Source organism: Xenopus laevis, chromosome 4S, assembly GCF_017654675.1.
Source record: "Xenopus laevis strain J_2021 chromosome 4S, Xenopus_laevis_v10.1, whole genome shotgun sequence".
NCBI lineage: Eukaryota > Metazoa > Chordata > Amphibia > Anura > Pipidae > Xenopus > Xenopus laevis.
Window position 1 is genome coordinate 5,814,437 of NC_054378.1, and position 14,666 is coordinate 5,829,102.

The 14,666-nt window shown below is 40.3% G+C and overlaps 1 protein-coding gene across 1 annotated transcript in view; it reads right to left on the reverse strand.

Annotated features, from left to right (window-relative positions):
* Nucleotides 1-2,992: 2,992 nt before the first annotated feature.
* Nucleotides 2,993-14,666, reverse strand: part of ptdss2.S (phosphatidylserine synthase 2 S homeolog) — a 47,576-nt gene continuing 35,902 nt past the window's right edge. Inside the window, exons 8-12 of the mRNA XM_018260100.2 lie at nt 10,549-10,667; nt 9,001-9,115; nt 7,333-7,478; nt 4,980-5,165; nt 2,993-3,640 (exon numbers count right to left, since the gene is read on the reverse strand). Of these exons, the coding sequence (XP_018115589.1) occupies nt 3,523-3,640; nt 4,980-5,165; nt 7,333-7,478; nt 9,001-9,115; nt 10,549-10,667 (684 nt within the window). The 3' untranslated portion in view covers nt 2,993-3,522. The remainder of the gene's footprint in view (nt 3,641-4,979; nt 5,166-7,332; nt 7,479-9,000; nt 9,116-10,548; nt 10,668-14,666) is intronic.

Here is a 14,666-nt window from a genome sequence, read left to right on the forward strand (position 1 = left end):
TTCCCCTGCCCCCTTCAACTATTGTGTTATTAAATGGACGAATAAAGTGACAATGGTTTTACTCAAGTTTGGTGTCATTGCTTATCTTGGTCCGGTAAAGAGATCCCAATTGCAATGTAACGACGTTGGATACCGACAGGGAAAAAAGGAACCGATGATGATGATGATGATGGACAATTGATACCTCACTTCCATAGGAGCTGCATCAACTGATGCATGTTGTGGATTTGGATGTAGTTAGTATGGGTTTATTTGCCTTTACACTCGGCAGGCCCACTAAGCCAGGGAGTGATATAATGTATGAAGTCTGTAGTATTTTGGTGCTATACAAGCAAATATATAACAGCTATTCTCTTACACAAATTTCACATTTCACCCTATGCAGTGGATTTTTTTTATGCCTTAAAGGAAAACTATACCCCCCAAACAATGTAGGTCTCTATTAAAAGATACTGAGTAAAACAGCTCATGTGTAAAACCCTGCTTCATGTAAATGAACCATTATCATAATAATATACTTTTTTAGTAGTATGTGCCATTGGGTAATCATAAATAGAAAATTGCCATTTTAAAAAATAAGGGCCGCCCCCTGAGATCGTAAGATTCACTGTGCACACATACAAAACACATGTAAGGTCACATGAGCCAATTAACAGACAGAGTTCTGCCTTTTGCTTCCTCACTTCTTCCTGTTACAGTTAGTGTTGTAGTATTTCTGGTCAGGTGATCTCTGAGGCAGCACAGATAGAGTCACGAAATGGTGGTTCAAGGCAAGAGATGTAAAAGGGCAATATTTATGTAAATATATATTCCAGTTTGGTAAGATTCTTTAATATGTCATTCAATTTGATATAAACCATCTGTTGCTTAAGTATTCATTTTGGGGGTATAGTTTTCCTTTAAACCACAGGAGGAAAGCAGCCAAGACGCAACATGAAGCATCTCATCTGAGTTTGGAGCTTCAATGTGTTCCCGTCAATAAAGGTTTTTTTATAGAAAAAACCTGTCTGAATGACTGGAGAGCATACAAAAAGCCTCCACATGGGATTGCATGTAAAAGCCCATGTGCTTAAGAGCCCTAAAAGCAGCATGTTGCTCTTTGCTCAGCAAAGTCTTCAGTACACAGAATAAGGCTATGGATTATGATAAGTGGCATGCTGCTTTAACGCTGTGAGTGACTAACTAGTTGTCTGCCATGAACTGGCCCATATTCAATTCAACCCGTAATGTTGTTGCGCAGGCACTCAAAGGACCATTCCCAAACACAGACGTGTATTAAGTATATTTATTTTGTTCCGTTAAGGCAGTGATCCCCAACCAGTGGCTCGTGAGCAGCATGTTACTCACCAACCCTTTGGATGTTGCTCCCATTGGCCTCAGAGCAGGTGCTTATTTTTGAATTCAAGGTTTGGTTGCATAAAAAACAGATTTATGGCCAAACAGAGTCTCATGTAGGCTGCCAGTCCACACAGGGCTACTAAGTAGCCAATTATATCCTTTATTTGGCATCCCCAGCAACTTTTTTCTCATGTTTATGTTGCTCCCCGACTCTTTACATTTGAATGTGGCTCACGGGTAAAAAAGGTTGGGGATCCATGTGTTAAGGCATGGTCTTATGCATTTCGTTTTACAGAAGATACTTAAAGGAAAACTATACCCCCCAAACAATGTAGGTCTCTATAAAAAGATATTGCATAAAACAGCTCATATGTAAAACCCTGCTTCATGTAAATAAACCATTTTCATAATAATATACTTTTCCAGTAGTATGTGCCATTGGGTAATCCTAAATAGAAAAAAAAACATTTTAAGAAATAAGGGCCGCCCCCTGAGATCGTAAGATTCACTGTGCACACATACAAACCACATGTAAGGTCACATGAGCCAATTAACAGACAGAGTTCTGTCTTTTGCTTCCACACTTCTTCCTGTTACAGTTAGAGCTGCAGTATTTCTGGTCAGGTGATCTCTTCCTGTTACAGATAGAGTTGTAGTATTTCTGGTCAGGTGATCTCTTCCTGTTACAGTTAGAGCTGCAGTATTTCTGGTCAGGTGATCTCTTCCTGTTACAGTTAGAGCTGCAGTATTTCTGGTCAGGTGATCTCGTCCTGTTACAGTTAGAGCTGCAGTATTTCTGGTCAGGTGATCTCTTCCTGTTACAGTTAGAGTTCTAGTATTTCTGGTCAAGTGATCCCTTCCTGTTACAGTTAGAGCTGCAGTATTTCTGGTCAGGTGATCTCTTCCTGTTACAGTTAGAGCTGCAGTATTTCTGGTCAGGTGATCTCTTCCTGTTACAGTTAGAGTTCTAGTATTTCTGGTCAGGTGATCTCTTCCTGTTACAGTTAGAGCTGCAGTATTTCTGGTCAGGTGATCTCTTCCTGTTACAGTTAGAGTTCTAGTATTTCTGGTCAGGTGATCCCTTCCTGTTACAGTTAGAGCTGCAGTATTTCTGGTCAGGTGATCTCTTCCTGTTACAGTTAAGAGTTCTAGTATTTCTGGTCAGGTGATCTCTTCCTGTTACAGTTAGAGCTGCAGTATTTCTGGTCAGGTGATCTCTGAGGCAGCACACAGACCATCACAAAATGGTGGTTCAAGGCAAAAGATGTAAAAGGGCAATATTTGCTTAAATATATATTCCAGTTTGGTAGGATTCTTTAATATGACACTTAATATGATCTAAACTGTTGCTTAAGTGTTCATTTTGGGGGTAAAGTTTTCCTTTACTCATGAACCTATGATTAAGTTTCTGCTGTGATATGAAACGTGCCTTAACAGAACAAAATAAATATACTTGATACACGTCTGTGTGGGGGAATGGTCCTTTGACAGCCTGCTCAACTACATTATGGTCAGCTGAAGGTTCAGGGTGGTGCACTTGAACCTCCTCCTATACTCGGTGAGTTAACTTGGTGACCTTTCTCTATTTTAGTTGCATATACAATTCAACCAAACTTGCACAATGACCTCTGCAAAGAAACTAAACGGCAAGAGCACGTGCAGGAATTTCATTGAGTTTAGCGGACTAAAGCCCAACGCTAGCAATGAGCAAGGCCTCTATCTTCCTAAAGCGCAAGTTTGATTCAGGATCTGTTAACGGCCGAGACGACTGGATTTTACATGCTGTGCGGTTCTAAATTTTGAAAATATTATTAGTAAAAGATTCTGCAGAAGTATTCTAATAAAAAACCTTAAAGAAACGGAATTACCAGAAATATCTAACAAATATGCATAACGCCACGGGTTACAGTCTTGAGAACACTCGCTACACGAAAACGTCAAATCTTCTTCTTCAAATACTAAAAAAGAAAAATAACGACTCCCAAATTGGAAAAGATTCGTTGCCTTGTGCAATCGGCAGAATTGATCTCTTCAAGCTCCGGTTTATATTCCACAAGAAAAAAAACCAAAACATAAGTGAGGTTGAGGCGTTTCGTTATTAAATAGCAGAAGCATCCATTAAAATATAAAAAGTACAATTGTTGTTCAGTAACATGGAGCCGGGCGCAGAGGCAGAATTTTGTTTCAGAGCTTTTTGTGTTTGTCCTTTTCGGAATTCACTTCCCCATTGCGCTGGGATTTTTCCTCTTGGTTTCTGTGCTGTTTTTGCTGTCGGATCTCTTTGTAGCGCAATGTGATATCTCTGGGGATGAGAAGTAGAAGGAATTACGTAGGCAGGTGATATCACGTTTGAAATTTTGAATTCTCAATTTGACCCTTGATAAATCTGCCCCTTAATGAGTCATGTAACAAAAATGGAAATAAACTGGAAATTCTACCAATTGAAATTTATTTAAACAAAAAAAAAAAATCTAATTTTATAAACTCAGACGAACTGAATTTGATTCAAATTTTAAAAACTCGATGTCATATAGGCTGCAAACAACTCCAAATTGATCCCTCTCCTAATGACAAACTGCAATTTGGCAGGTTGGTGAATAGTCAAATTCAAGTTCTTCAAGGGCAAGAGTATGATAAATCTGGAAAATCAAATTCAATTTTTTTAAAAAAATTTCTAATAGAATTTGAATAACTGCCTATTTGAATTTTAGTTTGACCATAAAAAAAATTAGAAAATTCGAATTTCGAACTCTCAATTCGACCCTTGATAAACCTGCACTTAGTGAGTCATATGACAAAAATGACATCAGAACTCACCGTTTATAACTGATGACATCAGAACTCACTGTTTATAAAAATATAATTTACAGGATATTCATGGCTTTTGTGTATTATATATAGTGAATAAAGTACCCCCTATTGTAAAATATAAGGATATTATAAGTTACCGAGGAGTTCCATGACCATTTAAAATTACGAGGTCGAAGGCCGAGTGCTTTTTTACAGATCATGGAACTGAGGTTTTTTCGAATATCCTCATATTTTTCAACAAGGGCTCTTTATTTATTATAGTTATAAAGGCACATTTAATCAAAGGTCGAATTTCAAATTCATGCGAGTTTCAAAAAACTTCCATAAATTGGAAATTCGACCAATCGAAATGTATTAAAAAAAAATAGAATTTTATAAACTCGGATGAATGCAATTGACCTGAAAACTCGAATTGAATTGGATTCAAATTTAAAAAACTGCAAACAACTCAAAATCGATCCCAGGACCTCTCCCATTGACTTAAACAGCAATTCGGGAGGTTTTAGGTGGCTAATAATCAAATTTGAGTCCTTATGATAAATATCGAATTAAATTTTTAAAAAAAAAACTCTAAATCGAATTTGAACAACTTCCTAGAAGACAGAATGAAGAGAAACAGATTCTGAGAGAGGAAAAAAGAAGATAAAGTTGATTATATCAGAAACTGTACAGAATTTTTTATTGATTGTACTTATAAAGTTGTTAATTTCAGTAGGCTAAGGCCAATATTTTCATTTTCGTGATCGTCCCTCTTTAATGTACCGTAGAACCCTTTACTGTACAAAGCAGATGTATGCCTTATTGTAAAAGCAAGCAAAAATAACTCTTACCTAATGAAGAAGCGCCACACTGTCCATGCAAGGACCAGGACGATACCCAGAATCCAACATTGCGTGACATAAAAGGGTAAAGGCAAAGTTAGGGTGTACGGGTCATATTTTACAACGATGAGAAACTCGCTCACTGTTATAGCAGCCACCATCCAGGCCTGCTGCCCCAGCTTTTTATGGAATTTCCTGAAATGCAAAAAGTTTATTTTCCCATAAGTTCAAATTTCTATGTGGATATTTACAATTTTTTTTTTTTTTTTCAAACAATTCTGTTTATTCCTTTTCCTGGCACTGCCTGGTTGCTTGCTGGAAAACGCTCAAAGGATAAGTAAACCTTAAAAACAAGTGAATGCAAAATTGATGAGGGGTCAATTCTAAGCACTTTTGTCATTTACAATCATTAATTATTTATTTATTCCAAGTTATTAAGAGATACATGTGCTGTTAATATGAATGAATTGTGTTACAACAGCGCCACCTGCTGGTCATTTTCCCACCAGTCTGACCAGCAAGTAGTCAAGGAAGTTGTCAGGAGAAAGAAAGAGGCTGCTCTGATGTTCTTCTGCTTAGGAAAGATGTGAGAAAGGTTTCTAATTGTTTTCCTAAGCAGAAGAACATCAGAGCAGCCTCTTTCTTTCTCCTGACAACTTCCTTGACTACTTGGTCACAACAAGAAAGTAAAATACCTTCCCACCACTAATTTGCAAAAACAAATTAGGATTCAGTTCAGGTTCAGTATTCAGGTGAATCATTCGCAAAGGATTTGGGGGTTCGGCCGAATCCAAAATAGTGGATTTGTTGCATCCCTAATTAAAAGTTATAATTCGAATTTTTAAAATCATGAGATTAGGGGGCACATTTACTAAACTCGAGTGAAGGATTGGAATGAAAAAAACGTCGAATTCCGAAGGTTTTTTTTGGCTACTTTGACCATTGAATTGGCTACTTCGACCTCGGATCAAACAATTTGAACTAAAAATCTTCGACTATTCGACCATTCGATAGTCGAATTACTGTCTCTTTAAAAAAAAAAAACTTCGACCACCTAAAACCTACCGAGCACCAATGTTAGCCTATGGGGAAGGTCCACATAGGCTTTCCTAGCAATTTGGGATCGAAGGAAAATCGTTCGATCGATGAATTAAAATCCTTCGAATCGTTCGATCGATCGAATTGCGGTAAATCCTTCGACTTAGATGGATTTAACTTCGATGGTCGAATATCGAGGGTTAATTAACCCTCGATATTCGACCAATAGTAAATGTGCCCCTAAAAGTAGGGATGCACCGAATCCATGATTCGGTTCGGGATTCAGCCAGGATTTGGCCTTTTTGAGCAGGATTCGGATTCAGTCGAATCCTTCTGCCCGACCGAACCGAATCCGAATTTGCATATGCAAATTAGGGGCGGGGAGGGAAATTGCGTGACTTTTTGTCACAAAGTAAAAAATGTTTTCCATTTCCCACCCCTAACTTGCATATGCAAATTAGGATTCAAATTCGTTTCAGTATTCGGCCGAATCTTTTGCGAGGCTTTGGGGGTTTGGCCGAATCCAAAATAGTGGATTCAGTGCATCCCTAATTAAAAGTTATAATTCGACTTTTTAAAGTCATAATTATGAGATAAAGTCATAAGTCACCAGAATTTTTTTTTTTTGCTGGCCCCAATGCTTTTCCGTAGTATTCAGCTTCAAAGATACAGGAGATAAAAATAATCCTGGGAAACATTCTGTTGTGTTACAAAGCAAGTTTGACAGATCTTACGTGTGGCTTTCCTGAATTGCTCCACAAGATGGCACTGCTGCTATGGTCTAACAACAATACAGGGGCACATTTACTTAGCTCGAGTGAAGGATTAGAATGAAAAATACTTCGAGTTTTGGCTACTTCGAATCGATCGATTCAAACTAAAAATCGTTCGACTATTCGATTGTCGAAGTACTGTCTCTTTAAAAAAAACTTCGACCACCTACTTCGCCCCTTAAAACCTACCTAGCACCAATGTTAGCCTATGGGGACCTTTCCCATAAGCTTTCTAGGCAATTTTTGATCGAAGGAAAATCGTTCGATCTATGGATTCAAATCCTTAGATTCGAAGGATTTAATTGTTCGATCGAACGATTTTTCCTTCGATCATTCGATGGAGGTAATTGTGGTAAATCCTTCGACTTCGATATTCTAAGTCGAAGGATTTTACTTCGATGGTCGAATTATCGTTGGTTAATTAACCCTCGATATTCGACCAATAGTAAATGTGCCCCTAAGTGTTCAGAAGCGAGTCCACGAACTTATAGAGTATAAAAAAAGGCAAGTTATGAAATGAATAAAATGAATGAGACACGAGTGAAACTTACAAGTCATCCATAAAGTCGTAGATCTCTCTCATGGCTACGCCTCCTACATTCACGAAAAAGACTAAGCGCAACAAGACCAAGTAGTGTTCTGGCGGCATCCACAGGACAAATTTCAGGTAAAAAGTATTGAGCTCGGCCAATAAAAACTAGGGAGGAAGAAGACAACATGGAGTTTAGGTTTCAGGTGTAGGCTCCTCCAGAAGTCTTTCCCACCATCAATCCCATATCACAATACATAAGAAGCAATGCTATATGTAATTTAGGGTCGGGGCAGATTCTGGGAGATTAGTCGCCAGTGACAAATCTCCCCTTCTTCGGGGAGACTAATCTCCCCAATCTGCCTTCCGCTGGCTAAATTGAAAATTGCCTGGGGGCAGGCACTCGGAGCGATTAGTTTTCCGAAGGCATCCTCACGAGGCAATTACAGGCGACTTCAGAAAACGAAACGCTCCAAGTGCCTGCCCCCAGGCGATTTTTATTTTAGCCAGCGGAAGGCAGATTAGGGAGATTAGTCGCTGCGAAGAAGAGGAGATTTGTCGCCTGGTGACTAATCTCCCCCTGAATCTGCTCGTGTGGCCAGACCCTTAAGGGGCAGATTAAGGGAACAGACGCAAGCTGTGATTCGGGGAGATTAGTAGCTAGACATGTTGTACATGATGTTTTGTGCTTCTGTACCAGCCCAAGGCAACCACAGCCCTTTAGCAGTAAAGATCTGTGTCTCCAAAGATGCCCCAGTAGCTCCCCATCTTCTTTTCTGCTGATTCACTGATTCACATGCTCTGTGCTGCTGTCACTTACTGAGCTTAGGGAGCCACTCACAATATACAGTACACATAGAATAGAAATGTCACAATATAAGGCTGATTAGTCATTAAAGGAGACCTAAACATTAAAAATGAATAGGGCTAAAAATGCTTTTATACTGAACTTATTGCACGAGGCTAAAGTTTGAGCTTGTCAATAGCAGCAATGATCCAGGACTTCAAACTTGTCACAGGGGGTCACCATCTTGGAAAGTGTCTGTGACACTCACATGCTCAGTGAGCTCTGATTGGCTGTTGAGAAGCTAAGCTTAGGGCTCGTCACTAATTGTCCAGCAGAAAATGAGCTTCAGTAGCTTTCCTTCTCCTTTAAGAAACGGTCTGAAAACTTAAAACTATGGCTAAACTGTCTGTGCACAGTCTCCGATAATTAGTATTTTCAACCATGAAATAGCAGCAGCCTCAGCCAATGTAGAAGACAACAGAAATCCGTTTGCAATGATAAAAATCACTGGCAAATTTCTTCAGGAGCCTTACGTCCAAATGGAAAATTGCACAGGGGAGTGAGGCTGTGGGACTGATTCTAGGAAGAATCAACAGGTATTTTCTAGGGATGCACCGGATCCAGGATTCGGTTCGGGATTCAGCCTTTTTTAGTAGTATTCGTATTTGGCCGAATCCTTCTGCCCAGCCGAAGTGAATACAAATTTGCATATGCAAATTAGGGTCAGGGAGGGAAATCCCGTGACTTTTTGTCACAAAACAAGGAAGTAATAAATGGATTCCCCTTCCCACCCCTAATTTGCAAATGCAAATTAGGATTCGGATTCGGTTCAGTATTTGGCCGAATCCAAAATAGTGGATTCGGTGCATCCCTAGTATTTTCTCAGGCAGCCAGTGAACTTACTACAAATATGATTCCACAAACTGCCAACCAGCGCCGAAGACTTGAGGCAGGTTTCCATTCAAACTTTACCCAACTATAAGGTGTGAATTGAAAGGCGATTCTCTTCATTTTACCCCTGTAAGAATACAAAATACATACGTGGGTGTTAGATTTGTCATTTGCTCACAAAACCAATGCTAATACATATATTTATGTAATCAGTTCCTAGCAAGCTTGTGAACGTTAGTCTGATTAGATTAGTCAGTGATCCCCAACCAGTAGCTCGTGTGCAACATGTTGCTCTCCAACCCCTTGGATGTTGCTCCCACTGGCCTTAAAGGATAAGTAAACCTTTGAAATAAGTGAATGTAAAATTGAAGAGAATGCTATTCTAAGAAATTTTGCAATGTACATTCATTATTTATTTTGTTTTTATTCCAAGCTATTAAGGGTTACATGTGCTGTTAATATGAATGAATTTTGTTACAACAGCGCCACCTGCTGGTCAGTTTCCCACCAGTCTGACCACCAAGTAGTCAAGGAAGTTGTCAGGTGAAAGAAAGAGGCTGCTCTGATGTTCTTCTGCTTAGGAAAGATGTGAGAAAGGTTTCTAATTTTATTCCTAAGCAGAAGAACATCAGAGCTGCCTCTTTCTTTCTCCTGACAACTTCCTTGACTACTTGGTGGTCAGACTGGTGGGAAACTGACCAGCAGGTGGCGCTATTGGAACAAAATTCATTCATATTAACAGCACATGTATCCCTTAATATCTTGGAATAAAAACAAAATAAATAATAAATGTACATTGCAAAATTTCTTAGAACGGACCCCTCATCAATTTTACACTGACTTATTTTAAAGGTTCACTTATCCTTTAAAGCAGGAGCTTATTTTTGAATTCGAGGCTTTGAGACAAGTTTTGGTTGCATAAAAACCAGACGTACTGCCAAACAGAGTCTCAATGTAGGTTTACAATCCACATAAGGGCTACTAAATGGCCAATCACAGCCCTTATTTGGCAGTCCATGAACATTTTTCATGCTCCCCAACTCCTTTTACTTCTGAATGTTGCTCACGGGTTCGAAAGGTTGGGGATCCCTGGATTAGATGGTCAAACAAATTGTAAAGCAGAGTTTCAGGCTGCAGCTGAAAAGGTCAAACCTGCAATGTAACACCCATCAGTCTTGGGGTGACAATATATTGAGCAGCTGTAAGGACGGTGTGTAGCTGAATAGTAAAAACAATAATACAGCTATGGGACCTGTTATCAGGAATGCTCGGGACCTGGGGTTTTCCGGATAACGGATCTTACCGTAATTTGGGTCTTCATGCCTTAAGTCAACTAGAAATTCATTTAAACACTAAATAAACCCAATAGGCTGGCTTTGCTTCCAATAAGGATTAATTATATCTTAGTTGGAATCCTGTACAAGTTAACGTTTTCTTATTACAGAGAAAAAGGAAATCATTTTTAAAAATTTGGATTATTTGGATAAAATGGAGTCTATGGGAGCCATTCCGTAATTCGGAGCTTTCTGGATATCGGGTTTCCCGTATCAGGAAACTGACCTGTAAGTAGGGATATTCCAAAGTCCCTGCCACTTGTAAGGTTTCATGGACAGCCATTCCAGGGTCTTCATTCCACAATAGATTCCAAATCCATTACACACCAACACATCCATTATCCACTAAAATAGAAGAAAATAAATGATATGTGAGAAAACACAAAAAAAACTGTTGTTAAAGGGGTTGTTAACCTTTTAATCAACTGTTAGTATGACGTTCTGAGACAATTTGCAATTGGTTTTCATTTTTTACTATTTGTGGTTTTTGAGTTATTTAGCTTTTTATTCAGTAGCTCTCCAGATTACACGTCCAGCCATCTGTTTTGCTAGGGAGTAAATTCCCCTAGCAACCAGGCATTGATATGAATAAGAGACTGGAATATGAATAGGAGAGGCCTGAATAGAAAGACGAGCAATAAAAAGTAGCAATTACAACAAATGTGTAGCCTTGCAGAGCGTTTGTTTTTAGAGGGGTCAGTGACCCTCATTTGAAAGTTGAGAAGAGTCAGAAGAAGAAGGCAAATACCGTATATACTCGCGTATAAGCCGAGTTTTTCAGCACCCAAAATGTGCTGAAAAACTCAACCTCGGCTTATACACGGGTCATACCGTAGATATGCCCAGCAGTGCGACCCCCTGTGACCCGGCCCCAGCAGGACTGTCTGTGACGCCGCCCGGAGCAGGTCCAGGAGCTCCGGGCGGCGCGTCCTTCCCTGCCGGCGTTCGCTCCCAAAATGGCGGCGCCCATGGCCGCCACGTGGGTAGCGGCCGGCGCCGCTACCCACGTGGCGGCCATGGGCGCCGCCATTTTGGGAGCGAACGCCGGCAGGGAAGGACGCGCCGCCCGGAGCTCCTGGACCTGCTCCGGGCGGCGTCACAGACAGTCCTGCTGGGGCCGGGTCACAGGGGGTCGCACTGCTGGGCATATCTACGGTATCTACGCCGGCAGGGAAGGACGCGCCGCCCGGAGAGTGGACACAGTGAACCGTCCTGCAGCTCTTTCACAGGGCCCCTGGCGGCCATTGTTAAAAGGTCCTAAAGCTTGATTCCAAGTTTGCCAGCAGCAGAGTGCTATCTGTGGAGCTATACATGTACATATAAATTGCCTTGTCACTCCCCTTTCATTCTGTCATCATTACGCCAGGTACATAGGGCGGAGAACAATGCTGCCTGGCAAGTTCTTGCTGTTGTCAGATAGAAACATGCCAAGCTTGTGACTTATGGTGGGAGTCACAGGGAACTCCAACATTCAAATGTACTGGGTGCCAGTATGTGAGGTTCAATGGCTATTTATAACCTGGCCCACACTGATCCTTCTCAGGGTAAGCATATTTTTGCAGTGTCATGTTCCTGCTGATGGAATTATGGGGAGGCTCTTTTAAATAGTTTTAGATAGATTTTTATGCCATAAAACATGATTACACATTTACACATTCACATTTTGAAATCTGACATGGGGCCCCTAGGCTTATACACGAGTCAATACATTTTTCCAGTTTTCTTAGGTAAATTAGGTACCTCGGCTTATACACGGGTCGGCTTATACACGAGTATATACGGTAATGCAAAAACTATAAAAAAATAAATTAAAGTTTAGGAGCTTATACAACAAGGGGATTGCTAATCTCCTTAAAGGGATGCTGTCATGGGACAAAAAAAACTTTTTAAACATGCATCAGTTAATAGTGCTTCAGCAGAATTCTGCACTGAAATCTGTTTCTCAAAAGAGAGATTTTTATATATTTAATTTTGAAATCTGACATGGGGCTAGACATATTGTCCGTTTCCCAGCTGCCTCCAGTCATGTGACTTGTGCTCTGATAAACTTCAGTCACTCTTTACTGCTGTGCGGCAAGTTGGAGTGATATCACCCCCCCTCCCTTTCCCCCCAGCAGCCTAACAACAGAACAATGGGAAGGTAACCAGATAGCAGCTCCCTAACACAAGATAACAGCTGCCTGTTAGATCTAAGAACAGCACTCAAGAGTAAAATCCAGGTCCCACTGCGACACATTCAGTTACAATGAATAGGAGAGACAGCCTGCCAGAAAGCAGTTCCATCATAAAGTGCTGGCTCTTTCGGAAATCACATGACCAGGCAAAATGACCTGAGATGCACCTACACACCAATATTACAACTAAATACACTTGCTGGTTCAGGAATTAAATTTTATATTATAGAGTGAATTATTTGCAACAAACAATTTAATTTAGAAATAAAACCATCATAAAAATCATGACAGAATCCCTTTAACATTTTCATTTACTGGCTGCATAAACCACTACAGCAGTAGAGGGAGGCCGTTAATAAAACGGTAGTGAAAACAAAGGGCTCTCCAGAGAAAAACAAAGCCTATTAGCACGTTGGCAATCCCTGCAGGGACATTAGCGGAGCCTCTACACACAACTGTGCCAGTAAGGTTAATGAGAGAGTTCATTAAAATGCAGGGTGTTCCAGGGCGCTTGATGCAGCCAAGGGGTCAGGAACATTCTACTCTGTGCTTGGGCTTCCCAGTTTGTAATAAGGCCTTAGTTATAAAATGGTGTCCTGGGTAAAATCCACAAACATTTATGATGCACAAGTATAGCAGTAGTGACAGGACTGAATGGATGTTTACCAGCTTAAAGGAGTTGTTCCCCTTCAAACAACTAGTTGGTTTCTGATAGATCACCAGAAATAATGACTTTTTCCAATGACATTCTATTTTCTAAGTGACACCGTTTTTCTAATATTAAAGTGTAAAGTGTCATTTTTCACCTTCTAAAGCAGCTCTGGGAGGGGGGGTCGCCGACCCTGTAAACTGTTCTAAATGGATACATTTAGTTGATACATTTCTTATCTGTGTCCCTGCTGAGCAGAATCTCTGGGTTTCATTACAGGCAGCTGTTAGAATTGATACAATCGTTGCTGATACTCCAGAGATGCTGCTCAGAAATGGATCAACTAAATGTTGCAAAATTGTGACAGTTTAGAATCGGAGCCTGAATTACTGAGCTGCCAGACTCAAACACCAGAGACACGAACATTCAAAAAAATAAATAAATAATAAAAAAGTGTTTGGAAGGGGAACAACCCCTTTAAAGGGATTCTGTCAGGATTTTTATGGTGTTGTTTTTTTATTTCTAAATGAAACTGTTTACACTACAAATAATTCACTCTACAATATAAAATGTCATTCCTGAACCAGCAAGTGTATTTAGTTGTAATATTGGTGTGTAGGTGCATCTCAGCTCATTTTGCCTGGTCATGTGATTTCAGAAAGAGCCAGCACTTTAGGATGGAACTGCTTTCTGACAGCCTGTTGTTTCTCCTACTCAATGTAACTGAATGTGTCTCAGTGGGACCTGGATTTTACTATTGAGTGCTGTTCTTAGATCTACCAGGCAGCTGTTATCTTGTGTTAGGGAGCTGCTATCTGGTTACCTTCCCATTGTTCTGTTGTTAGGCTGCTGGGGGAAAGGGAGGGGGTGATATCACTCCAACTTGCAGTAAAGCAGTAAAGAGTGACTGAAATTTATCAGAGCACAAGTCACATGACTGGAGGCAGCTGGGAAACGGACAATATGTCTAGTCCCATGTCAGATTTCAAAATTAAATATATAAAAATCTCTCTTTTGAGAAACAGATTTCAGTGCGGAATTCTGCTGTTAGGGAGCTGCTATCTAGTTATCTTTCCAATGTTCTGTTGTTCGGCTGCTGGGGGGAAAAGGAGGGGGTGATATAACTCCAACTTGCAGTACAGCAGTAAAGAGTGACTGAAGTTTATCACATGACTGGGGGCACCTGGGAGGTCTAGTGTCAGATTTCAAAATTAAATATAAAAAAATCTGTTTGCTCTTTTGAGAAACAGATTTAAGTGCACTATTCTACTGGAGCAGAACGGATACATTTTGAATTTTTTTTTTTTCCCATGACACTGCGATACAACAACAATGCAAGGAATAGGGCCAGGGCCCAGAACCCTAAAGGTAAGCGCATACACCTGTAAAATTGCTCATCTGGTGAGGTTGCCAAATGAGCAAATTGTTGCCCCATATGGCCACCTATATGCTTGACTATAACAGACAGGGCCTTGGGGCAGTGTTCAATCATAATAGACACCATTGCAGACCGCTGGGAAA